Genomic DNA, 26018 nt, shown 5'->3' with positions numbered 1-26018 from the left:
CGGGTCCAATGGGTACAGAACACTCAAGGAACCAGACCTCCCGAAAGGACGATACGTAGTGGGATTGATCAGGTAAGAGTTTACCGGCGCCGTGGATTTGGGTCGTTTAGTACGGTCGTGGTGTGAAAAACTTACGATCGAAACCCGAACTTGTCCCAAGTATTAATAAAAGCGTCGACAGCTGCTATCAAGGGCCTGTCCTGGTCAACCAATACGCTGTTAATCTGTCTAATGAGGAGACATGGGCGCTCGCGCTCGGGGTGCTTCTTGGCTCCCGCTTGAAGCTGGAGTGACGGTCACATTAGCGCCCCAAGTAGGAATCAATGAACCGAGATGGACAATAGTGTGAGAGGCTGGGAGCTAATGAGCACACTAAACAAGCCCCTGGCTACCCACTATTTGGAGCTAGGAATGTTAAGATGCATGGATGCATTCACGGGCTGCTTTCGCAGATCGGAGTGCAGGTATCTTCGGATAGAGGGCAGCCACGGATTATGGTACAGGCTGATGCAGGTGGGGGACCATGAACCGAGTATCTATTCCTCACACATCTTGAGCGGTCTCGCACAATATTCAGCCCAAGTAACGTCATTTTGCGAATCATATACCCGGTACCGGCCAAACGCCACCTTGTCGCCCGTTGTGTGCACTCTGTGCTCCCTAAGTATGGGCTGTCATTGAATATGGAGTGTCGCTATTTAGCGGATCCGTTTTGTCCTATACTGTGAAGTCGTGTAACGAGAATATAAAACGAAAGCTCCTCCGATAGAGTAAGATTGTGGTACTACGTACTACAAGCCTATGGATTCGGCCTAGGCGGGTTGCTCGGTAGGCCCCGACACACTGACAACCTTCGGAATGGAGCTTCCGGGTCTTTGTTCCACGGCCTGACGAATCAAAGCTACCGGCATTCAACTTGTAGGCTGCTGACCGGCGATGTATTGAGCCTGCCCACAGGGCTTTCGGACACTATCCTGAATCTCGGCGCCGTAGCGTATTCATTCGTCAAGCCCATCCGATACGGAAGCCGGTATGACACTGCCGAAGATCAAGACGTCTTAGGTCTGTAACTAGGCAAAGGACGCGTGCTTGGATAAGTTTCAACCTGGGCTGCTCACGACATATGCTACTCTGCACTGTACATTTGGATTGGCAGTGATTATTGCAATATGGCATCTCAAGCTCCTGTCAGTTATGTCTCTCCACGGGCGCGGTTTGGATTGATTATCCCCGCCACCAATACCGTCGTGGAGGCCGAATTCAATTGGATGACAGTCCCGGGGGTTTCATGGCATAGCGGGCGCATTGAGATAGCGAATCCGAATCTAAACGACGATGATACCATGGTAGCCTTCCTCGAGTCGCTACGAGGCACCATCGGCGCCGCCGTGGAACGCGTCTGTTCGTGTTTACCAACGTACATGGTAATGGGTATGAGCGCGGAGACATTCTGGGGTGGGCAAGAGGGCGCAAAGCAATTCGAACAGTTCATGGTTGAGAAAGCAGGTGGCCTCAAAGTTACGACGGGTGCTTTGGCTGCTAAATCTGCCCTTGATGTCTATGGAGCAAAGAAGATTGGCATCATCACTCCATATCAAGCAGTTGGCGACCAACAGGTAAGAATCGGCTGTCTTAAATTGCCATGCACGTTGAGCCAAAGCTGACACAGAACAATGTTCAGGTGGTCGATTTCTTCACACAGATGGGTTACACGGTGCACATGATTCATGGTCTCCGTTGCGATACAGCGACTTCGATCGCCGAGGTCCATCCCGATACCATCAAAGACGCCTTCAGGAAGGTCAACGCTTCGGATGTCGATGCCCTGCTACAAGCAGGCACCAACCTGCCTGCCGCGAGGGCTGCTGCAGAAATGGAGAAGGAGCTCGGAAAGCCGGTGATCGCAATCAACACCGCAACCTTATGGCACGCATATAGGACCAACGGTATCCTGGATAAGGTGAAAGGCTTTGGGTCTTTGCTAGAAGAGCATTAGAATTTACATGTATACGTGAAAATAAGGCCAAGCATCTAGCTGAGTTACTTGAAATGCTGCAAGTGAATCTGTCTTGGCGTAATGTCAGGCTGAAGCTCCCTGAGCCGGTGCAATTAGCGGGGGGTCTGGGGCGGATTGGGCATTATGGGTTCTAGGGGCGGCCTGTGGTCCGTCCATTCATGAGACCCCTAAACTTTCCTGAGCCATCATCTCAAGCTGTCACCTGAAGGTCATTTCCGGAGCAGAACTCCGTGAATTGCGACCTTAGATACCTAAAATAGACCCTTGTTCTAAGATGTAATTGCAAGCGATAGCCTCATGTATATCCCGGCTGAACTCATTTCCTTAGCGACGCAATCTCCTTGCTGTGTAGTGCTGAACGCTGGCAGGGTGCCCCTAACTCCTACCACCCACCATGGACCATATGGCAATTGAGTTGTGTAGCAACTCATACCAAATAAATCCCTTTATTGCCCGGAGAGCATGGGCTTTTACGGAAAGTGACAGGCGATGGCGAAGATAACTTAGTCATATAGATACATAATGACGCGGTCCGGTAACTTGGGCTGAAGAGGCCCACTCCGAATCGTGATAATACACCATCGCTAATGCAAATGCGCTTCATGTGCAGACCAAGTTACTCAGCTGCAAGAAAGCGTACTACGAGGCTGGAGCAGCCAGCTCCTTAGCCTCCATTACTGGACCGGCTTTGACCGAATTACTGCTGATTGGTGTCCCATTTCGTTTCTCCGAAGTCAACCTCTTGAACTCGTTCTCTGCACTCGCCATATCTCCCTTGAGGTCGTGCTGCCAGATCCAATGCAGTCTCTGATTGGCGTTCTCCACGATCTTGTTCATGTCATCACCAATCTCCGGATCAAGCCAGGTATAAATAATACCGGCTTCGTAGCTGGTTGTGACGACTTTCTGCGCACGTGGTCGTCTGATGGAGTCGTAAACCTTGAAAGCAACCTCAAGCTGATCCGGGGACTCGACCAGGGGTAACAGATGTGATAGGACGACAGCGTCTTCCAGCCCTTGTCCTGCGCCAGCAGCCTGGTGTGGACTCGAGGCATGCGCGACGTCACCAAGGAGACATACGCGGCCCTTGTAGTATGTTGAGGTTTTGGGGTGATGCCAGGTCGGCCACCGCAGAGGCTTTGCCCAGTCTAAGAGCTTTATAAGCCTGGGGTCAAAGTCCTTTAGATCCTCGATCATCTCCTCCTTGGTACATGGAATTGGTGAGTCTCCTTGAGTCCAGGGCTTGCGGTCAGTGACGAAGAAGACGAAGTTCTCCTCCTTGCCCTTCGATATGGGATAGATGGCGACCCCCTTCTCTTTCATCATAAACCACTTCGCATCACCAGCGTGAGTCCCGAGAACCTCCTTCGCTTTATCCATGGGAATGATGCCTCGATAAATGTACATTCCGCAGTAAGTGGGTGCGACTTGCTCAGGGCTGTTATCACCTAGCACCAACTTCCGTGTGATCCCCTTTACGCCGTCGCAAGCAATGAGGGAGTCGACTGTTACAACTTCCCCATCCACGAAAGTGACAACGACTCTGCCGCCCTTCTCCTCGACAGACCTTGCGCGTTTGCCGAATTTGACGGTGCCAGGTGGGATGAAGCTTTGCATAATCTCTAATAAGTCCTTCCGATGCGCACTGCTCCTCGTGAAGTATGGCGCACCGATCAGACCTCGGGTCCAGCCTCGCTTTTCCCCAAATCCGTGCTCGGCATAGAGCGCATCGAAGACACTGTGCTCAAACTCCGGCTTTTCATTTGCGGTCTTTGCGTCGTTGTATTTCTCGCGAAACCGCGAGTCAATTAAGTCTATTGCTGTAAGTGAGTTCGGACCAAGACCAATTCCCGCACCAATGGTGGAAAAAGCATCAGCTGCTTCGTATACAGTTACGGGGATGCCGCGTTTGATAAGACCGATGGCAAGTGCTAGGCCTCCAATGCCAGCACCCAGAACGGCAATTGTGGGAGGTTGCGGGGGCGATTCTTCCATGACTTTCCCCGGGCCAGAAATTTCCTGTTGCTGCTTCGAAAATTGACTTAGGAATGATCTGAGTTGCATGAGGACCGAGGCTCTTTTGGATTTGGTGGAGGTGGACATTTTGATAAGCCTGAGTGGGACACGATCTCACTAGAAGACGCACCTGGGCACGCCTATTGTGGAAGCTGGACTAGTCGTGCTTTTTGGCTGCGGCTCGATCGACAGTGACTGTCAATTTATTACACAAGAGCTTCGGCTGCCAGATCCCACGAGCATGGGAGACCAGGATGCTATGTGGACTCCCTCGGCATCGTGTCCTGAGAGAGTGGGTAGCGGAAGCTTAGAAGTCAAAGACGGACCTGTAGTCCGGCAGCGATCCGCCGTTGGCTACTATATTAGGTAGGGAGTCGGAAGAAGAAAAGCATCTTGATAGTATTGAGGGTGTCCTGGGGACGCACAGTTTTGCTTACGTGCTCAGCTCAGCATGCCTCGGATGCAGCGAGCCTAAGGTCTGCAGCAACGCGGGCAGGGCATTTCTGGTAATGACATCGCTGAAGTCGTGGCGTGGCAAGATCTCATCTAGATCGTACTGCAAGGCATAGTGCGGCGGCAGCGCACTCGATTGGGGCACTGGGGAAGCAGCGCTAGCGGGATATTGATTCCGATCGCTCCAACGCCTCCGGGTTTGGCCCCAGGCAGGGTTCACTGTGCCCAGCTGCTACCGATAAACACATGCTCAGGACTCCTGTTCGTCAGTGCTGCCAGCTTGTTCTGATGAAGGGGGTAACTTTGGCATTGCCGGCCACTTCTTTCTACCTGCATAGCTTGATGATATAGCGATAGAAGGCAGGTGGTAGGCTCAGGTGATGAACCTTAGATGAGCAGGCCATCAATGAGTCAAAATCGTTTTAGGGATCCAGTCAAAGCTGGGCTCATTCCTTGAAAGGCTGTCGCGATCTCTTCAAGGCAGTCTCGAAGATGACTACTGACTTTGTTGTTTATCGAGCTTTGGCTCTGGCACATGACGCGGTGCTAGGTTGATTGTGCGACAGCAGCATTGAGTTGAATGTCGTCGGGTACTAGAGGCAGCATGATGACCACCTGCACCCAACCACAAACAAAAGCTCCAGCAACTCTTGAGCATTGGCGTGTACTTCAAATGCATGTTTTGGGCATCCAACGATACATGCGCCGCCTGCTTTCGGACAGATCTAAGATAGGTTTACGATGACAGAGGGTTAAGGCATGTCTCATCACGCAGGCCCGAAACTTGACTCTCTAGCCAGTGGTCCAGCATGGAATTGAATAGCCATCATCCTAGTCCGTGCCAATATTAATCTCAAGGCAGCATAGCGGTCAGTACGATTGCCATCCTCCAACGAGAAGAGCGAGGTATGATTGGTGGCCATAGAATCTTATGAATGAATAGGAACATTAGCCCTACTCTTGGCTACGCTAAAGAAACTTCCCTTTGGTGGGGAAGACTGCGTTTAGTCTGCCAGTCACATACATTCGGCGAGCTGGTTGACCAGGTCGGCGACAGTTGACCTTGCTCTTGAACTAGTATCTGATACCAGCTAGTAATTGTGTAGCTAGAGAGGTTGCAGCTTTCCCCTAGCTGGCGAGTTCCCACCAGGCTCGCTGTTTGATCTTCTGCCCCAGGTAGTGCCTGGATCCATCTGGGCAAGACTCATAGCCAATCTGCTGCAGCATCACCCGAGGCCCTCGAGCGACATCCGGCCAAGTGGGTGCAGCCCGACGACCCCGATCACATCATCCTACTGAGCATACTGCTTGTGGTTCATCAAGCGACCGCTCGGAGCCGTTTTTTCGCCAGGAGCTCATTTGGGTCTGAAGACCAGCGCCCATCCCCACGGTAGATGAGTCAGTCGCTCGCGGCCGGGCTCGACAGTGGCTGACTTTTTGCGGAGAGGTACTGGGAGAGAAAGTGGACCGACCTACGGCGGTGTCTTAAGCCAATCCCGATTCCCCCGCAGGCAGCCTGTCTCTGACAACCCCATACGAAAGCCTCCAACAGAAGGCTTCGGCAGACAGATCCCGGTGCTACAACGGTTTTGATGAAATCAACCCATTATCGTCCATCTCCTGCAACGTATCAGCTTATCACATCTTCTCTGGGCTCAGCCCTACGCGACTACCGTGGTGCCGGGGCGCCTCCGAAATCTACGGGCTCTGCCGGCGTTCACCGGATCCGAAGCCGTCAGATCGGTGTGCTACTGTAAGCCGCCTTCATCCCTGCTGGCGCTCACGGCGCTCCAGCCGTATCTGTGTCACACGGCGGCATGTCTCACAGCATGGAAGCCGTTGGTTCATCGCCGGAAACCGTGGAGGTTGCCGGCGCGTCACCCAATGCTCCGACTACGTCGGACCAGGCGACGGCTCAACGCAAAACGGGCAAACGTGATCGTGTCGCACTGGCGTGCCAGCGATGCAAGACACGAAAGCAGAAGGTATGCGCTACATCGTCTAAACCCCCTTTCTTGCTTTGAAATAGCTGCGCTGACGTTGTACACCTTTCCAGTGTGATGGCCAGCGGCCAGCTTGCGCGTCGTGCGCGCGGCTGTCGTTGAAATGTGGTAAGTTTGAGTTTGGTGTGGCCTGACAACTCGTTTCTGATGACATTATCAGTCTATATAGTCCCCCTCGTCCCCGCTGCGGGTGAGAAGAAGCTGTACATCAAAGCCTTGGAACAAAGGGTTGCGGAACTTGAATCGGCCCTTGCATCCCTAGGGCATCTCGGAGTTGGTAATGATCATCTCAGAGGCATGCTAGGTGCATCATCTTCTTTCTCACAGCAGGCTGGTGTGTCGGGTAGCCCGTCTGGCATTGGCTCTCAACAGTTGCGACAAGACTCTGAAGACGATGGCAACGACATTCTCAATGCTGTACGAGACTTGTCATTATCCGCCTCTGGGCATTATGTTGGGGCTTCATCAAACATCACTATTGGACGTGTTCTGAGCTCTGTGGTTCATAGCCAGAGGAACACAGTGAACCCGGGCATCGACGACCTTGGAGCCCAAGACGAAGATGACCCGGCCCCTAAATCTGTTTACTCAACGAGGCTCACCGACGTCGTTGGAGAACCGTTTCTGAGCCCAAACGTCGCCCACAGATTACTCGAGGGTTGGTTTCGACACACTGCAACACGCTATCCCGTTCTGCATACGGCGAATGTGATGGATCTTCACAACAATAGGGAAAACCTGGCCAACGACTACGATAAAAGTATACTTCATCTCATATACGCTATCAGTGGCCGGTGGCTCGAGTCCGCGGGAGAAATGGGTCATTTTTTCAGTGATCAGCATTATGATGCGGCCTTTGAAAACATGGACACGATATTACAGCTTCGTGACTCTCGAACTGTGGACTACCTTTTACTGATGGCTCTCTACTGCACGAGGGCGCCTAGAGATCCAGGAGCTTGGACCTACGTGCGAGCTGCCATGCAATTATGCATAGAACTTGGTTTGCATCGTCGTCCGAGGCGACAAGTGTCAAGCGTTGAAGGGGAAATGCACAAGCGCCGCTTCTGGACGACATATTTTCTGGATCGGGACATATCAATCGCCATTGGGAGGCCACCAAGTATATCGGATCATGACATTGATGCAGACCTTCCTCTTGACATCAACGAGGATACACGAAGTGATGATATTGTCCGTCAGGCGGCGATCCACGTCAGCAATATTCCCTCGAACCCAGCGACCACACTGACTTCCTTCATACATAGGCTAAGGCTCAAGAGGATAGAGTCTGAGATACAGCATGTGGTCTACAGGGTCGACCAGTCAGAAAAAGTCACCGATGCTACGATACGCTCGTTCTTGGATCAACTCAATTTGTGGAACGACTCTATCCCGTTTGAAGCTCGGAACTTCGCCCACCAACCAAACACGGCATATGACGGCCTAGAGTTCTATACCATCCATTATCATCGTTGTGTCCGTTTCTTATTATACCCGTCACTCGCCGAAGTACCTGTCAACATGCATTACTTAAAATTGTGTGCAGATGCCTGTGCAGGCATCATCTCAGATTATAGAAGGTTGCACCACGTCTTTCCGGTTGGATTCTCTGCATTGAGCATACAATCTATGTTTTTGGCAGGTAAGGTCATATTTTCATGGCAGAATCGTGTAAAGAATACTGACGAGGTATAGGTCTAACGCTTATTTATTGTGCGTGGCTTGCTCCTGTAAACTACATCAGCGTCGACGCGCCATTAACGGACTGTCAATTATTGCTCTATATTGTGACTGAGCGGTATCCGTCGGCTCGTAAATATAGAGACGTATTCGAGCGCATCAAGAGGGCTATCCTGGACTTGATCGCTCAGGGAAAACATGAGCCTCGAAATCCCGTTCACCTGGAGCCAGCCGTTCAGGAGAGTGTCAGCAAATTCCAGGGCCAGTGGGGAGGAGGCATGGCCGGGATGGGGTCTGACTTCTCATTCATGATCAACACCATGACTGGCAACGCTGCGGCGACCCCGCCCTTTGACATCGGAATGGACCCTACTGCAACTTCTCTCATTGGAAGCCAGCCGCAGCAGGCATCGGATCTAGGCCAATTCCAGCAGATGTGGCATGGAATGCCACATGTACCGGACGGCATGGGTGATCTGCGAGGGATGTTTCAATGACCTTATTGGACTTTAGTTGGCAGTATAGGCGTCTTTGGGGTTGGGATATACCAACTGAGTGCAGACCACGTGCGAATTTACTATGATATCAGACGTAAGGACCTAACGTCACACTTAAAAGGACTGTTAAAGTCCGTGGCTGAACCGCAAAGTCTCAACCGCGAGCCTAACGTCATGTCCATGCGACGTTCCACAGATGCCAGACAATAGCCCATGCAGATCCATTAGCCAGATGAGCTTGTGTATGTTGTTCTCAAACACAAGTTACAAGAACAAGAAAGATGTCCGCTCCTACCTAATTACTCATGGTTAGTACGATCAACTTAGTGCTTTGAGCTCAGTCATCAATATTTATCGTACTCCGAACGTACAGAAAGACCACAATGCCGGAATGCCTGATGGACAAGAACCCTGTCACCTGGTGCAGTTCTAGCGCGTAGTTATGCCCTGGCTCGATGCCATGGCCATCGGATGTCATCCGATGCCTCGGGTGGGCCCTTGTGGTTAATCGAAGCTGGGCTTGCCATGAAATCACGCTGCAAGCTGCGATTCTCCACTCGTCTCAAGATCCAGTGTAGACCAGCTACGTACATCAGACAGCTATTATAATGCTCTTCAGTGCATGTTTGGATTAATTGTCCGTGATCCGGACTTCTCACATCTGGGCCACGGAGTTGGTGGAGATACGGGCAGGGGGGTTGGATCAGTCCCCCCGTCTTTGTCCTGTGAGCTGCTGCTTTTCATTGGCGCTATAAATACACAATAGAGGAATCCTCGCCAATGATCTGGCGAACATTCATGTGTCCCGCTACTCTTATCCCACACCACCATTCTTTGTTCTATACAGCAGACTTCTGCTCAGGGCAGGGGTTGCATAACGAGCGATATGGCGACGCCGCTCCCCGAGCTAAACATTCCGCACTCAACCTCGACAGTGCACGTCTCCATCGTCAATACCAGCGGGCAAATCCGCGGAGTGCCTACGTGGAGATTCATTGCGCCTCCAATTCAGGGTCACGACTGGCTCTCAACACCATGTTACTCATTCCTTGTACAACATCCAACGCTGCAGCGCTCACTTCTGTTTGACCTGGGTATAAAGAAAGATTGGGAGAATTATCCGCCGTATATGCTGGAGAGGTTCACCAAGGCTGGCGTTGCTCTCATCGTACCAAAGCATATCCGAGAGATCTTAGATGAGGGAGGCGTGGACACAAAGTCGCTCGAAGCAATCATCTGGTCGCACTGGCATTTCGATCACACTGGCAACCCATCGACGTTTGAGCACAGCACCAAGTTGATCGTAGGACCAGGATGCAAGGAGAAAATATTCCCAGGTTACCCAGATAACCCAGTGGCCCAATTCCTTCAAAAGGACGTCGAAGGCCGAGAAATCAAAGAGCTCGATTTCGCTGAATCGCCTTTGAAGATCGGACAATTTGACGCTGTCGATTATTTCGGGGATGGGTCCTTTTATCTCCTTGACTCGCCTGGTCATGCCATAGGCCATCTATGTGGACTTGCGCGCGTGACGAGCAACCCGGATAGCTTCATCCTCATGGGTGGCGACGCTGTACACCATGGCGGCGAACTGAGACCACATCGCTGGCATCCGTTGCCAGTATCCATCGAGCCCCATCCGTTCACAGGGCTGAGCTCGGATTGTCCAGGCGAAATGTTCGACGGCGTCCTCAGAGATGGTAAAGACCAGCCATTCTACCTCCCAGCTGATCCTGCGAACGTGCCAACAGCTCCACACTTCAATATTCCAGACATGATTGATTCGATAAAGAAACTCCAGGAATATGACGCCCATGACAATATTCTGGTTGTGCCTGCGCATGACGAGTCCATGCTCAGCGTTGCGGACTTCTTTCCTAAGTCGGCAAACAATTTCTCCGAGAAAGGGTGGGTAAAGCAGGCCCGGTGGCTTTTCCTGCGAGATTTCGCAAGGGCAGTAGGATACGAGGGCGAGTTGGTTGGCAAGGTCGACTTTTCGCCATCGGCAGAGGAATAAATTAACCATGGAATTAATTATATAATCGATGAATATATGAACAAAACCGACCAGGACCAAGCAGCCCAATCTGAATGCAAACCCTTATGTAGTTAAGTTACATCCTGATAGCAATCCCAGCCTCACGAAGCTGTTCACAATGGCTGGTAGTCGACTCCGCGGACGTATGGAGGCCTGCCTGTTATCAGTGTTCTGAAGCGTAGGCAACAATATCTCCCTACCTTAGCCAGTTACCGACCCCTACGATGGCCGCTGTTCCTGCCGCATAGGCACCAAGAAGATTGCCCCAGTTGGTATTCCCGTACAACCTCTGCCCTACTGCTAGAGCAACCAAGTCGTATACCAAACAGCCCCCAAAGATCCAGTCAGCAGCCGAAGCGAGCAGGCCAAATCCAACACCTGTCATACCTTTGATTAAGGTAGATGGCGGAAGTCCGGTTGCGTATGCTACAGATCCATTGTGGAGGAGGTCCAGAACACCAATACCTGCGAACGTCTTGGACACGATATGCGTAAGGATCGAATTCCATGAATTTAGGTTCATGGGTCCTAAGCGCCCAAAAACGAAGTACAACTGTGCAAGTGAGTTTATTACCACAAAGATGTTCGACGTCTTCAAATCTGACTGGTTCCAGAAGACCATCCAAGCTGCCGCTCCGTTAGTAGGGTATCCAGCGGGCAAGGCTGACAAACCTACTGGCAATGCAGAGGTTACCAACGGCATAGTACGGGGCGAAATCCACCATCTCCTGCACTGATGGATCATTCCTAATGTCTTCTGATTTCGCCTTCCATAGCTTCCACATCCAGGCCAGCTGAAAGATCTGCTGCGGGAAAAAGAATCCTGCGATAAAGAAAGGTTGGGGCGAGAAGAACGACAGGTTCGCATCGTGCACATCCTTCATGTTAGGGCTCGACAACATGCCATACTGCTGTGCGGCGAAATCAACGACGAAGGATATTGGCGCCAAGTAGCGCGCTGTCGATAGTGAGACGCCCATAGTTGTTAGCGCCAATGATACTGGAGGTTGGGAATGCGTTGTGAGGACTTGGAAAATCGAGGTGCCTAAATGATTGGTGATTCGGGACACTTTGCTGAATGATACACTTAGCTTCACTTGCGCACAAGGTTGTAAGATATCTCACAGTCTTCAGTCAAGCGGGCAGTTGACTGGGTGATGTCAATGTCTTTGTAGAATGTCGCGGCGCGTTCGGTGACGCGAAGTGTAAGTCGAGGACGTCATTGCTGGACATCCGCCCTGGGCCCTTTTTTTCAGTTTGGTTCGCACCTGGAGTGGGCTGGACAAACTGCATGATTGCATCGGACAGTTTCAATTCGCTCAAGATAGCGTTTCGAGTTGGAAAAAGAGAGAAGAAAAAAAACCATCCCCGAGAAACGAACGGACAAATCGACTTTGGGGCAAGCACCAGAGCCCGACGCCCCTGTCCAGGATTACTGTTAACTATAGAGCTTGGAGGTTGTATGCTGGGAGCAGGCGCTCTTCAGTGGGGTGAGACCCTGTAACCTAGTTAGCTCCTGCACCTACAGAAACCAACGAGTCAGCATTTTCCATTGAACATGGCACTTCTGCAACGAAGTATATCTTGCCCTAATGCAACACACTTCATCACCACATCTATTCGGCTTTGCAATTCTTTATTTCAAACCAGCCCTCAATTTAGGTACACAGCAAGAAACGTGACGGAGGCATGTGCCGTTTAGGGGAATGATCGCAGGGTTCTCGAGACATAAGACGTGTGGTTTTGGTATTTCCGTGGTAAATAATCTATTCAATATGCATCGAAGGGCATACTCTGCAGTAAAGATGTGTTCTCGATCAAGTGGTACGCACATAAAGCTCGTTCAGACTTACAGACGCCTCATACCTTCTGGTCAGCTGCTTCGGCTCGTTTCTCAATGACAACCTCTTCAGAGCTCTCGTGCGTTCTCCCAGATGCTTCTACCCCAAACACAACTTGCCCTTGATCAAGTACGAAGTCAACTTGCACACCAAGACCTGGTGGCGGAGACACTAGGTTGAAGATGTAGAACAAGCCTCCAGACACGACGTAACCGAAAAAGAACGATATCTGATAGAGTTGGTACCAACCATCTGCAACTGCCGGGCCTCCAACAGCCATAATGAAGCCAGGAAGTGCCCACACCATACCCAGGATGTACGCGATGAAGGCTCTCCAGTTGAGTCCGCCCCAAAACCAGTATATCCCCGCTGGACTGTAGAGCTCGGGGATGTTCCATTTCGTTCTACGCACCACCCAGAAGTCTACAACGAGGATGGCTGCCGCAGGCGACATAAAGACACCGAAAGATGAGAGGACTGTAATGAAGGTGTTTGCTTGGGTCAGGAAACGCCACGGATTTGCAAGAATTCCAAGGATCGAGAAAATGATTGATCCTCGTCTTCTCGAGATCCAGCGTGGGATCAAGATAGCGACGTCCATACCGGAGCTGACGCAGTTCTGTGTATAGTTCACGAAGACAGTTACAGAGAGGAGACCGACTCCGGCGAAGAAAGTGCCAGCTCTGCATGCTGCAGTGTACCATCGCCCTTGAACGACTTGCAACATAATCAGAGGGTTCCACTGAGCTTCACCCATAAACTCTGCTGCGGCAGACGTGGTAATGATGCCCACAAGTGCTGTAAGAGTCACAGTGACGGGAAGTGCTGTCAACTGAGCAAGCGTCGGTGAGTGTCGATGCTTGGCGTACCGTGTCCAGTCGCTCACACGGTCACTCCCGCCCGTGTATGTTCCTGCGATCGATGTGATTCCTTGGACCATAAGGAAGCCGACTTTTGAGGGGGGAACTTCAACAGCAGGGGAAACTAGGTTCCCAGCGCCACCGTTGGCATGGACTGCCCAGCTCATGATTCCCAACAGCGTCGCGGTAGATACTACCAGGTTCGCGACAAGGAACTTTTGGATTTGATGAGGGGGCACGAAGTATATAATCGGAATGTATAGAACGATGAAGAGCACAAATCCGATAAGCTGTGGAGTTGTAATGCCAGCGCTGTCCGGGAGTGTATTTGACATCGCGAGGAAGCTGGGGAAAATCGCGTTGAGGATTAGCACGAAAGCCATGCCTAATTAACAGTCAGTATTGAACTGGTCGACATCTACTGGGGGTTTTTGGTTACCTCCAAAGTACATCTGAGTTCCGTAGAAGACGAACGATTGGAAAACATTCAACATCACAACGAAATATGACCCCCACAGTCCAAACGCTGCTCTCGCCATCGTCCCATAGCCCAGGTAATGAATGGCACCCGGCCCTCCACTGAGGTAAGCGCTGAGAGAAGCAAGAACACTGCCAATAACCTGGTGCAAAGGTCAGTGATAAGAAGATTCCGGCATTGAACGATATCTTGAACCTACGATAGCTCCACATGCTTGGCCAGCAGTTAAGCCAATGCCAATCAAGCTGCTTCCGATGGTCCAGGAGGACAGACAAATACCACATGTACCCCAATATGCATAAAAGGACAGCCACCCGTACGTTCGTTTGTCGTGAGGAATTGGGTACACATCTTTGTTGCCCCATCTGCTGGTCTCGATTGCCTCGTACTCGTCGTCGGTCGGCTTGACCTCGAGCCTTTTCAGAAGCTTAGAAGCTCCCATAGTGAAGGGCGCTTCCTTTCAGGGGAGGAGCAAAACAATTATTGCACGTTAAGAGGTTGGCTATATCAACATTCGACCGAATCGCTTCGACGAGAATCTGCCAAGTCAGGGGCCTTATATGGGATCTGACAGATAGGATAGGATAAACGAAGCCCGTACGCAGCACCGCTTGAGCACGTCCAGAGACAGGCAAAACCCGCTAGGCTGGTCTGGAGCGACCTTATCGACGAGACATTGACAACGACTAGCCCCCTCATCAAAGCTTGGTTCGAGTGTGCCACAGAGAGAAGATCAGCGACACTGCCGGTACTTTGGTTTGGGTTGCTATCGATTAATCCTGGGGTCCTGCAACTCCCAGAATCCTGGTACCAATCGACGTGACTTAAAATGCAACCTCCCCTTGTCCTTGAGTCAAGCTACTACCCTCTCACCCTCTGTCACGCACTGCAGTGGCGTTCCCGGCTGCCGCGGTAATGCAAGATGAAAGCACCCCAAGAAGTGTCAAGTCGTTCGAAATCCAGCATTGTCAGTCTGTAAAGCGAGACTAAAGACTATCATCGAATTGAAACCTGTATACCGCTCCTGGTGATCAACACGTCTCACATGCGACTCTCACAATATGAATAGCCTTCTTCACTGGTTAGTGGCTAGTTTACTGAGGTGATGGGACCCAGCCCTGCCAGCCTCAAGAGCCTAGTGCTAATGGCCCTCTTAGCCCCAGACCTAGTGTCTTCGACATACTCCGAACCCCAGTTTTAGCTGTAAGAAACCACTGAAACCAATCTAGTGGTGGCAAGGTCGTACTGAAAGACATCGAGCGACATCCTTCGGGTACCGGTCCCCCCGTCAAATGATCGGAGGTGACCCTGGATTTGACATCAGATCATCGGCAGGTTCCTTCCGATGCAGAACCATGGTGGGGGCTCATACCAATGATGACGGCAGCCAACGGGCGGCTGGATTGCTGCATGCCTGTGAGCGGCCCGGAGGACTCTGACACTGAGGATAGGCTCCTCGCTATTGGCAATGCAATTATGTGCCTTTAACGAGTTCTCCCAAGTATCGAGTGTGTTTGGTTTACATGTCCTCTACTGCTGCCAGAGCTACCCCATGGCACTCCAAGAATGACACATTGGCAAGAGCTTAGTTCAGCAACCAACATTGCCATGACCGAGGAATATGACTTCGTCGTTGTTGGAGGTGGGTAGTTTATTCCAACTATGCATCGTCGAATGCAAAGAACATTGACGAATGCGTCACAGGTGGTGCAGCTGGCTGTGTCGTTGCAGCGCGGCTTGCAGAAGCCGCCGCGCGTCCATCCGTACTCCTCGTCGAGGCTGGTGGCTTAAACGAAGACGCTGCTCACTTGACGGGCGCGCAACGGTATGAGGTTGCTTTCCGCGAGAAATCACCCCTCAACTGGGGCTACAGGACTCAACCCCAGTTGAAGGGTCAGGAAATCGACTATTCTCGCGGGAAAGGGCTTGGTGGCAGCACCGCAATCAACTTTTGTGGATGGGTGATTGGGCCTGATGAGGACTACAATGAGTGGGCGCGGCTGGTGGGCGACACATCGTTCGGCTGGGATCACGTTAAGGGAATCCTGAAAAGAGTTGAGAACTTCCATAATGATGTCCCAGATGTTTTCAAAGATTGTATAAAGCCGCTTGACCAGGGTCAGTGTCACCGCGTACCTCGTGGCTGATTGATTCTGGCTGATGACATTTACTCAGATCATGGCATTGGAGGAGCTGTGGATGTATCCTACCAGGACGAGTGGCTTCCGACGACGCGAGACGTATTCGATGCAGCCAGCCAGGTTGGGTTTGGTATCAACGCGGATGTCAACAACGGCAACCCCATAGGTATGGGCATCGGGACTGCGTGCATTTATAAGGGCATTCGAGTCACCGCATCGAGCGCATACATCGCAAAATCTCCCAAAAACCTTACAGTTGTCCCCAACGCTCAGGTCGAGAGAATAGTTATGAAGGGCGATGTCGCTGTTGGTGTCCAGACGATCGATGGCCGTCGATATGGTGCTAGAAAGGAAGTAATCATATCTAGTGGTGCTTTGAACAGCCCGCAGATCTTACTACTGTCTGGCATAGGACCTTCCGATGAATTACAGAAACATGGTCTTCCGACTCTACATGAGCTACGTCAAGTTGGCAAAAATCTGCAGGATCATTGCTTTTCGACCCTTGGGATAGTGATAAAGAAAGACCACGGCAAATCATTCAAGCAAAATCCTACCCCAATGGGTTGGTTCCAAGTGCCGGCAGTCTTGGAATCAAATGAATTTCAGGTCTTGCCACAAGAAATACAACAGTTCTTGAGCAAAGCGAATGTGCCAAACTGGGAACTTGCTACTGTGAGTTGAGAGACTACCGTTATATCATTAATGTTAACTCTTGGAAAGCATACACCTTTCTTCGATGAAATTGTGGTCCAAGATGACGAAGAGGTCTTCTCGTGCATTTCTTTGATAATGAACCCCCAATCTCGAGGCACAGTTACACTCAGATCCGCGAACCCGGGGGATGCACCTATATTCGATCCCAAGTTCTTGTCACACCCGTTCGACAGGAGAACTGCGATAGAGAGTTTTCGAGAGTTGCTAAAGTTTCTCCAGGCTCCGGTGTGGAAAGAGAAAACTGTTACAACCTTGGGCTGGCCGCAAGACAATTCAGACGAAGCGATATGGGTAAGGATGCCCATTCACCGCCATTCTTTACGAGGAATTACTAACAGCAACAGGAATGTTTCTCGTCAAATCTTCGGAGCTCATGGCACATGTGTGGGACTCTGAATATGGGGAGAAACTCGGATGAGGCTTGTGTCGACTCTTCATTCAAGGTCTTCGGTCTGAGGCGACTACGGGTGGCTGACTTGAGTGTGTGCCCAATGGTGCCCAAGTAAGATACAACTCATTCCTGAGAATCGAACGAACTACCACTGACATTATAAAGCAACCACACTCAGAGCACAGCTTACATCGTAGGAGAACTTGCTGCAGAGAAACTCATTGCAGAATATGAGTTGCACCAGACCCACGCCAATTTATGAGTGCGTGCCCAATTGGAGCCTGTCGTATCAAGCTGATATGTGGCGACCTGAGAAGTAATATGGCAGACTACAACGAAAAACGACGTTTCATGAGATATTGTCAAGCAAGGGCGTGCGTCTACTGGTAATCAGCAAGTAGTCAATAGTTGCCTATATGGTTTTACGGCAACTTTCCACAAATGGTCATCTCCCAAGTTGGTATTGCGGCTTTGGACCGCATATTGCCAACGGGGCAAGCTGGCCACGTGGAATCCCTGTGATCACGATCCACTGCATTCCTATGGCAGAGACGTACCTCGGCCCTATCTTTCAGATCCAGCTTGGTCAGTAGATGGAGACCATTCTCGCGACTTGAGCCTAGTTGTCTAGGTGCCGCTAGGGACGTGCCGATGGCCACAAGCGCATCGGCCAGAGTCCGCCGAACAGAACGCCATCGCCTGCACCTCAGTGGGTCTCCCCCGCAAACTGGGCTGGCAGCACGCCGTAGAGCATGGTTGCATGGGTGTCGGCCATACTTTTGTCATCTCACGTCGAAAGCTGTATCAAGGTCGTAGCTATGCCAAAATGGACCCTCCTTCGGCTACCCTCCGAGTCAGATTGGTGGCTTAAGCGTAAATCGCATCGGCAGCTATCAGTGGGCCATGGCTTTGCGACCTGTCTCCGGCACCCGCATCGGATACCAGAACCGGACTGCGAAGTCGAAGCTTCGGGTGGATCAGCCCGCCGTCGTCGGCGGCGTGGGAATAACTGGGCCTGCCGAGCGATTTCCTCAGCTGTGGATGCTGAGGAGCGCTCCCATAATGATTGCTCATGACATCGGGGGCTGTATCGAGACCGAGACACGGTACAACGGGCGTCAGCAGTGATTCCTAGACGTGGTTACCAAGCCTTTGAGAAACCCAAGCATCTTCAAGTCACACCCTTCATCGCACCACTTGCAGGATCAGTTTGCCTTCCGTTCATCAAGCAACGTTGAGATTGGTAGCAGTTTCTTAGGTGCTTCTTCAATGGCGCCACTCGAAGTCACGCATTTCATCAACGGAGAGGTATGTGATTTCTCGACATTATATCGACAGACCCTGCTCACCCTTGACAGTTCGTGCCCTCCAGTGACGGCAAGACATTCGATCTCTTTTCTCCTTATTCGGGGGACCTGGTTGCCCAGGGTAGGTGACCATCCACACACATCTAACCCGTCCGCATATTAACACCACAATCTAGTATCTGAAGCCACGACAGAAGATGTCGACAAAGCTGTTGCAGCCGCGAAAGCAGCATTTCCAGCCTGGTCGGCTCTGTCTCCCCAGCAGCGTGGACGGCCGTTGGCGAAGCTAGCCCAGCTGATCACAGATGCCGACGCAGAGCTCGCGAAGGCCGATGCGCTCGCTCTCGGTCGGCCAGTGAGCAGTTACTTTGATGGCTACTATGCCGCAACCCACTTTCGTTACTTTTCCGAAGCTGCGTTCCCTGTTGGCACGTCCTCGCTGAACACACCGGGGTTCCTGAACATGTCGCTACGCCAGCCATACGGTGTTTGCGCTGCCATCATACCATGGAATGCGCCACTTGTTTTTCACAGCAAGAAGCTGGCGCCTGCTCTGGCCGCTGGAAACACTGTAGTGTTGAAGACGAGTGAAAAGGCACCTCTTTCCCCCCATAGAGTCAATCAGATGTTGAATGAGGCTGGCTTTCCTCCTGGAGTCGTCAACGTTATTCATGGACACGGTGCTGTGTCTGGTAATGCAATATCACACCACATGGATATTCGTGCCTTGTCTTTCACAGGCTCCGTCCCTACAGGCCGTCTAATTCAGAAGGCTGCTGCGGATTCGAATTTCAAGCATTTGATCTTCGAACTAGGCGGCAAGTCTCCCGCCATAGTCTTTGATGACGCAGATTTGGAGCGGGCAGCCAGGGAAACTCAGCACAGCATCATGTGGCATTCCGGCCAGACATGTATGGCGAACAGTAGAATCTATGTGCAAAAGGGAATTGCGGAGAAATTCATCGACACCTTCAACTCCTTAGCAGGGGCACGAAAGCTGGGTGACCCGACATTGAAGGAGACAGACTCCGGGCCACAAGCAGATAAGACACAGTTCGACACTGTCCGTCGTTACATTGAGGAAGGCAAGAAGACAGGCAAGCTAGTAGAACCAGGCACTAAACTGCCAGAAACAAACGCTGACAACTTCGTGGCGCCTGTTGTGTTCCTACAACAACCTGAGGACTCCAAGGTCATGAAGGAGGAGATATTCGGCCCCGTTGTCTGTATTAATACGTTCGAGACCGAGGAGGAAGCCCTCAGGATCGCCAATGATACGGAATACGGCTTATATGCCGCTGTCTATACCAATGATATTGACAGGGCGATGCGCTGTGCGAAAGCATTGGAAGCGGGTATGGTTGGCGTGAACTGCACATCGCCATCCGGCGCGTGGGACATGCCATTTGGAGGCTACAAGCAGAGTGGTGTTGGTCGCGAGAGTCTCTTAATGAGCATGGATGATTGGTTGGAGCACAAGGCTGTCTACATTCGCGTTGGTGGAGCCGACAAGTCCGCCGTTGGCAATCTTACTCTGGGACGATAATGCAACCTGACCAGAAAGTGTCACATAAGATACAATTTATTCATCATGTTCTTTACTCAAAGCACTTCCTATGTGACCTCGATTACTGGTATCTGCGCAAGACACGCTCCAGTGTAACTCCGACTACCTTCAATGCCATGCCCGGTTATAATGACCAAGACGTACCTTTGAACTCATGAGACCTGGCCCCGTTCGGGTGCAGAACCATCGGTACTGATAGCATGGCCGTTCTCTTCCTCTGTACCGTGTGTCTGCGACGTTGTTGTCGTAGGCCTCAGCGTAAGAAATGGCATGTTGATCTGTTGCTTGTTTCTGTCTTCGCCCTTAGCTGACAGACGCTCCAGATGGCGGAGTTTTTGTATCAAAGCCACTGGGCGACGAGCCGAGATCGGCGTCTGTATCCACCATTTCGAGAGGTGTAACCCGTGTTTCCAGAGTTTCAAACAGATCCAGATTACAAAGGCGACTACGTGCTGTTCAATCAATTTAGCGCATGCTTTCATGACTGCACTGAGCCTAAACAAAACCTATGGTAATGTACTTACAGGCCCGTACGCTACCAGCACCTTGGCAAAGCTCGCTGGGTGGCGCCACCACGTTGCGCTGAGGCAGCCATAGACGATGAAGCAACCGGCCAAAGCAAGACGTGCCGTCCATGGCTGGAACCATATCAGAACATTCCATGCTTTGTATGCAGGGTTACTTCGAACGAAACGCTGCATTCCTGCCTGTTCGAGGCCGTCGGCGCAAGTCGTTATCCTATAAACTCATGGTCAAATCAAGAGATTAGCAATGGGTGACACACAGGCTTACCAGTGATTATACCGCAGATATGCGATGAGAAGAAGTGTCCACGTGATAATGCAGGAGATGCTTGATGTGAGTGAGACTATTTGTATGATCTTGTCCGAAGTCAATCTTCTGGTCAGCAGTTCACCTTGTTGTAATCCTCATACCTGTTCTAATGCTTGGGCCCGATCTCGATCTTTCTTCCAAGAATATTGAATGAAAGGAAGCCAGTAGAAAGCCAAAAGGCTTACGAGGAGGGCCATGGCCGGTACCCCAGTCGATGACCATACTTGGCCAAAGGTCTTCTTGAAGTACCGACTGAAGCTGTAGTTATTTCGAAGTTGGTGAGTCATTCCATACAAAGTACGGCTTGAAATATAAAGGCAAGTATTTGCAGAAGACAAGACAGCAAATATGATTGCCCCATTTGCCACACCGGCTAGTTCAGGATAAACATCCCAGATTGAGATAATGGTAGCGCTATCAGAGTGTGGAGAGTCTGACAATGGTCCTCGAGCAATAAAGTTCCATACGCCGGGCAGACGGCAATCATCCCATTTGACGCTAATTACGATGCCGAGCGTGACCATGAAGTACAATATGAGGCATGACCAGTGCGTTATCTGTGAAGAACGCGCTATCGATTTGGTATCTCGAGCTTCGTACGCAGCGATGGCTATCGTCTCAACACCAAGGAAGATGAAAGTTACCGAGGGCAGAACAAAGCTTATGGCCCTGTTAGTTTTCGTATTCACTCTCATGGTCTAGGGAGACGACTGACCAAAAAGAAGAAAATGGTGCATCTGGGAATATTTGGGGGCTTGCTTGAAAGGTATCATGTATTGCTTGGAGGCAATCAGTTTCCGATACACCCCTCCTAATTAGCGTTGCATAGCTTACGATCTTTGGGGAACTCGTGATACTCTAATCTAGTTGTTAGTAAGTAGATCTTCTAGCGCAGGGATGGAGTAGTGACTACCTCGCGAAATGTTGTATGGTAAACAGAATAGTCCGCTAGCCTGCGATAACAAGTCCATGGTTGCTGCCGAGATATCAGTCTGACCTGATCATTGTCCGACATCGTTGGGATAGCTTACGATCTGTAAGGGGCCATTGGCTCTCTGGCTTTCATATCAGTATAATCCACGAAGTACAAAGGCTGGCCAATTACTTTGTCGAGTCACGTCATATAAGACACAAGATATTGCAAAGACAATGACCACTATGGAAACAGCCATCAGTAATCAATCCGTGTTAGCCATGAGCAAAAGTATTCTTGGCAGCTGTGAGCAAACCTTGGGAGTCAAGGTAATTGGGTTGAGCACACAAATGCTCTGCTCAAACCGGGGTCAAAACGAAAGAATCGAGCCTCTCGAGATTACTTACTCTTTAAAATGCCCCCCACGGTTTCAATCCAGCCAAAGTACTGTTTAAGATGATCAGTGGCACTGTAGCACCAAGAGAGTCGTGGTTCACTCACATCAACGCCGCATAGATTCAGCGCAAAAATTATCCAAGGCGTGACACCATAAAATACTATCGAGGCAATAATCGTGTCCCCTTTCCAGTACTCAAGTATCCTCGCGGCATTGAGCATCTGTAGCGGAAGTATAGAAGCCCAGCAGTACCTGTTATGCTGAATTAGGAGGCTGTCTGAACTTCCAGATTGTAGAAAGTCCTACCAATGAGCGACAGCTGCCACCGATGCGAGGTCTTCGTCGACGAATTGCTCCACGTAAAGGTAAATAGCATTCTGGGCCGGAAAGAGCTGTACAAGCTCGCTCACACACTCACCAACGAATGATGCAAGAAGCCCGTTGAGGAGGACTGCCAGAAGTAGACCCAAGGGACCGGCAATTTCCAAAACTGATCCGTTATAGTTAAACACTCCCGATCCAATCACAACGCTGAAGATGATGAACTACAAAAGGATTAGTGTCCTGACATGATCGCGGTGTTGATGGATTCACAAAGATCTGGAAATCTTTCAACCGTTGTCTGAAGAGTAATCAGTAAGGTCTCGATATGTATGCCGTTGTCGAGACAGGAGCTGGCGCCTTACCTAAGTTGCGAAGGATCGGACGTGGGTCCATGCCGAGCTCTAGTGTTGGTAGTCATTCTTCAGGGGGAGACCTAAGATGTGACCGACAGCAACAAAATGAGCCACATGTATGAGGGGTCCGCTCCTGGAGACGTAGGCGGTATCTACGAGGTGGCTCAAGTCCTGGGGAGTTCAGCGCTGGTGGAGTCGAGTACGGCACAAACGCGCGCGCCGATAGGCATACAGCTGTGGCCTCAGTCTCATAAGCGGCTCATTAGACGGTATATGTTCTCAATCAGTTCCTAATTGATCTGTAGGTGGAAATTTCCGTGGACAGTGCGGCTCCTTGTTGAAAGGAATGAGGCTGGTACACTTGATGTGTGCCTCCTAGGCAGACTAGCCAGTGGTTCGCGGCGAGGCAGCCCTGTCTGCGCACACGACAGCTGCAGGAGGGAACCGAAGCCTCAATGGTTCGACAAGCCTGCAGATAAGGCTCTATCCTCAGATTTAAACCTCTCATAACCCCACTTGATCTACAAAAGAAGATAGCTGACTGATGTGACAGTTCGAGCCGACAAGGCACTTTACCAGCAGGCTGTGCAACATCAAGAGCTATGGCGCAAAGCATCCCCAATGTCTTCAGCTTAGAAGATTCACGGTATATTGTCATCAAAGACGACCTTGAGGCATATCTAAAAGAAGTCTACGCTGGCACTATCGACGAGTCCTATGATTTCTACGTGAGGGTCCGCTATAATTGTTGTGCTAAATTCCCGTCTGCCCCCCCGCTAATGTCGAACAGAATCGAAATGACCGGTGGTGCTTCGACGGGCCCGAGGAATTGAGTCAGGCAAGTTCCAAAGGCAGTCAGCAGGATGATGGTTTTGAACTGACCAATGTTGGGGCGCACAGAAACAACTGAAGTGCGGCACCGCCCCGTTGTCCGTGGCTCAAGCTTACCTGTACCTAGGAAAATGTTGAGCGAAGTACTCAAACGCAAGCAGGCTGCAACTGCAAGCATACTGCCGCGTACCGACGTGGAAGGAGCCAAGCAAGCCAAGTAGGCGGAGAGGGGGCGAGGAACTGATCCCTGGTTAATGTCAGTGGATTGGTTGGGATAAGCAATGTGTCGGCCAGTCAGAATCAAGTCGCTGCGTCAAGAGGGCCTGTTGTGTAGCGACTGCGCTTGATTTGATTGAGGGGTCGAAATGACACGGGTGCAGTGGCGGAGTTCCCTGGTGATAATTTAGCAGAACCCCATGCGTTGTTCTTGGGCTGACTGTAATGCCTTGAAACCGGGTGGCGCGTACAAGGCATTTTGGGAGGATTTTCTCCCCCCTCAGATAAGGCGCGAATATAACGATAGTTCCACTTCGACGAGATGAGACAATAGCCTTGGAATCGCAATACCAGTAGTGTCAAATGGCATGTAAAGAGTGGGAACCAGTATTCGAAAATCTACAAGATGGCCATATTTCTGCTACAGCTGCCCTGAGGGAAGAACTCCAGGATGTTGAAGACGAAGTATTTGAAAACTCCAGTCAATTCAACATCTATAAAGTTCACGATGGCAAGCTCCTGAGACCTGGCAACCATGACGATGACGCTAATGAGAAGCAGGCATCTCTGAGAAAGTTTGCATCCAAAATGCAGGCCAATTCGAGGCTGCTTCACAGCGGCGAGATCCAGGAATCACAGTCGTGTTTGTACTCAAGCGTATGATCTGTATTCGGTGTAATGTTGATTCTTTAAAGGTCCATCTTCTCAGATCGAACGAACGCTCCATTAAATATCTCTTCTGAATTAGCGAGTCGCATGTTTTTGAAGTACAGTATAACGCTTGACTTCTTGCGCGTAATGCTGTCTTTCGGGAAGGGACCGCAGGAAATCGAGGCGAATGATGGATTTCAATACCTCCAAATTCGAGAATCTGAAGAATGTAAGGGGTTCACTGCTCTCTGATAGAAATTCAAATGTCTGACCGCGGACAGTTGTCATATCCTACAAGTTGAACTATGTTGAGAAGAACAGAAGATCCGACTTAAGTCCGTGGTCTTACCGTCACGTTGGTGTCTACCATCATCATCAACCTCAATCAGATCTTTTTATCATATTGAATTGCACAGAGAATACCGCTTTTATAGATCATTTCAAGTCCATACTTGTTTCATCAAAAGGTACAGGCCCATTGCTCAACAACAGAGACTTGCTGCATTTAGAAAAGAATGCAGTAGATATACATTTAATGGTCATTGCGAAGTATCATGAAAATTGGAAGGCTTATTTTAGACTTCTTGGATCAAAGTTCTCTAGAATAGTATGTATCATGTCCCTCAGAGGTATTGACTTGTATCAAAGCTGACAGCCTTTGAGAATGACCATGCTATGGTTGCATCTGCAGATCGAGTTGGACAAGAGAGTTTTGAAAGGGTACAAAACCTGCGGCACGTTCATGACATGAATATGTTTGCAGATGCATGCTGCGAAGGTAATATCAAGGTTGCCCGGACTATTCTATCCAGCAACCGGTTGTCAAGTTCCCAGACACGAGCTCTACAGACAATTCTGTCATCGTTAGCTCGCTACCGAGACAGTAGCCAAACTATCCAGAAGAGGGTCCACAATGCTATTGACATGGTAAGTCATAGAAACCAGAAATCCATGGCATTTCGCTCATGAAACTAGGTTGGTTACACGTTAACTATCCACAACCACAAGGAGATTCGCGACATGACGCGGCACATGGAGAACCTCGCCCAAGAAAATCGTGATTTGACCGAGAAGATGAAGGATATGACCCAGGAAACCAGTGTTGTGACAAAGAAACTCCAAGAATTGACGCAAGTCACTGTAGACGACAGTGCTATTGTCAACATTATCACCATAGTATCTGCGGTGTATATTCCGGGAGGATTTGTTGCGGTAAGTGTGTGACATTCGGTCTTCCAATTGCGGTGGAAATATCTACTAATTATTGTTATCACAGACTATATTTGGGATGAACTTTTTTGAGTTTAATGATGACACTCGGAATATCATGATTGGAAATGACTTCTGGATATTCATCGTCATATGGCTAGTTCTGATTGTTATTACAGGAGGCTTGTTTGTTGGGGTGTGGTGGGTGAAGAAGCGGAATTCGGGGCGCAGACGGGATGGCAGTTACGAGAAAGTCATGATTTCAACGGCATAACGCATAG

At 50.4% G+C, this 26018-nt stretch overlaps 11 protein-coding genes across 11 annotated transcripts; 7 read left to right on the top strand and 4 right to left on the bottom strand.

Annotated features, from left to right (window-relative positions):
- Positions 1–1169: 1169 nt before the first annotated feature.
- Positions 1170–1996, top strand: JN550_007876 (uncharacterized protein; the record flags this gene model as incomplete). Its single annotated transcript, XM_049319775.1, has 2 exons — positions 1170–1616; positions 1682–1996. The coding sequence occupies 2 exons, from the start codon at positions 1170–1172 to the stop codon at positions 1994–1996; spliced, it is 762 nt and encodes a 253-aa protein (XP_049170232.1).
- Positions 1997–2656: 660 nt separating this feature from the next.
- Positions 2657–4120, bottom strand: JN550_007875 (uncharacterized protein; the record flags this gene model as incomplete). Its single annotated transcript, XM_049319774.1, has 1 exon — positions 2657–4120. The coding sequence occupies one exon, from the start codon at positions 4118–4120 to the stop codon at positions 2657–2659; it is 1464 nt and encodes a 487-aa protein (XP_049170231.1).
- A 2195-nt stretch (positions 4121–6315) lies between these two features.
- JN550_007874 (uncharacterized protein) lies at positions 6316–8669 on the top strand (the record flags this gene model as incomplete). The annotated part of the gene is made up of 4 exons (XM_049319773.1): positions 6316–6471; positions 6543–6597; positions 6659–8134; positions 8188–8669. 4 exons carry the CDS (start codon positions 6316–6318, stop codon positions 8667–8669), a joined length of 2169 nt encoding a protein of 722 aa, XP_049170230.1.
- Positions 8670–9555: 886 nt separating this feature from the next.
- Positions 9556–10686, top strand: JN550_007873 (uncharacterized protein; the record flags this gene model as incomplete). The annotated part of the gene is made up of 1 exon (XM_049319772.1): positions 9556–10686. The coding sequence occupies one exon, from the start codon at positions 9556–9558 to the stop codon at positions 10684–10686; it is 1131 nt and encodes a 376-aa protein (XP_049170229.1).
- A 134-nt stretch (positions 10687–10820) lies between these two features.
- On the bottom strand, positions 10821–11687 carry JN550_007872 (uncharacterized protein; the record flags this gene model as incomplete). Its single annotated transcript, XM_049319771.1, has 3 exons — positions 10821–10860; positions 10908–11334; positions 11384–11687. 3 exons carry the CDS (start codon positions 11685–11687, stop codon positions 10821–10823), a joined length of 771 nt encoding a protein of 256 aa, XP_049170228.1.
- Positions 11688–12567: 880 nt separating this feature from the next.
- JN550_007871 (uncharacterized protein) lies at positions 12568–14328 on the bottom strand (the record flags this gene model as incomplete). Its single annotated transcript, XM_049319770.1, has 3 exons — positions 12568–13793; positions 13848–14028; positions 14086–14328. The coding sequence occupies 3 exons, from the start codon at positions 14326–14328 to the stop codon at positions 12568–12570; spliced, it is 1650 nt and encodes a 549-aa protein (XP_049170227.1).
- A 1124-nt stretch (positions 14329–15452) lies between these two features.
- On the top strand, positions 15453–17397 carry JN550_007870 (uncharacterized protein; the record flags this gene model as incomplete). The annotated part of the gene is made up of 6 exons (XM_049319769.1): positions 15453–15528; positions 15591–16004; positions 16062–16702; positions 16751–17035; positions 17089–17246; positions 17301–17397. 6 exons carry the CDS (start codon positions 15453–15455, stop codon positions 17395–17397), a joined length of 1671 nt encoding a protein of 556 aa, XP_049170226.1.
- A 641-nt stretch (positions 17398–18038) lies between these two features.
- JN550_007869 (uncharacterized protein) lies at positions 18039–19988 on the top strand (the record flags this gene model as incomplete). The annotated part of the gene is made up of 4 exons (XM_049319768.1): positions 18039–18241; positions 18302–18443; positions 18494–18563; positions 18619–19988. 4 exons carry the CDS (start codon positions 18039–18041, stop codon positions 19986–19988), a joined length of 1785 nt encoding a protein of 594 aa, XP_049170225.1.
- Positions 19989–20161: 173 nt separating this feature from the next.
- JN550_007868 (uncharacterized protein) lies at positions 20162–22895 on the bottom strand (the record flags this gene model as incomplete). Its single annotated transcript, XM_049319766.1, has 13 exons — positions 20162–20461; positions 20534–20747; positions 20802–20890; positions 20945–21503; positions 21559–21622; positions 21678–21701; positions 21757–21819; positions 21875–21898; positions 22164–22203; positions 22258–22405; positions 22460–22698; positions 22748–22775; positions 22840–22895. 13 exons carry the CDS (start codon positions 22893–22895, stop codon positions 20162–20164), a joined length of 1848 nt encoding a protein of 615 aa, XP_049170224.1.
- A 40-nt stretch (positions 22896–22935) lies between these two features.
- Positions 22936–23740, top strand: JN550_007867 (uncharacterized protein; the record flags this gene model as incomplete). The annotated part of the gene is made up of 3 exons (XM_049319765.1): positions 22936–23099; positions 23384–23558; positions 23621–23740. The coding sequence occupies 3 exons, from the start codon at positions 22936–22938 to the stop codon at positions 23738–23740; spliced, it is 459 nt and encodes a 152-aa protein (XP_049170223.1).
- Positions 23741–25281: 1541 nt separating this feature from the next.
- On the top strand, positions 25282–26011 carry JN550_007866 (uncharacterized protein; the record flags this gene model as incomplete). Its single annotated transcript, XM_049319764.1, has 3 exons — positions 25282–25455; positions 25504–25740; positions 25805–26011. The coding sequence occupies 3 exons, from the start codon at positions 25282–25284 to the stop codon at positions 26009–26011; spliced, it is 618 nt and encodes a 205-aa protein (XP_049170222.1).
- Positions 26012–26018: the final 7 nt, after the last annotated feature.

The sequence above is a fragment of the Neoarthrinium moseri genome (genome assembly GCF_022829205.1).
Source record: "Neoarthrinium moseri strain CBS 164.80 chromosome Unknown scaffold31_Wmoseri_CBS_16480, whole genome shotgun sequence".
Classification (NCBI taxonomy): Eukaryota; Fungi; Ascomycota; class Sordariomycetes; order Amphisphaeriales; family Apiosporaceae; genus Neoarthrinium; species Neoarthrinium moseri.
This window is presented reverse-complemented; position numbering and strand designations above follow the sequence as displayed.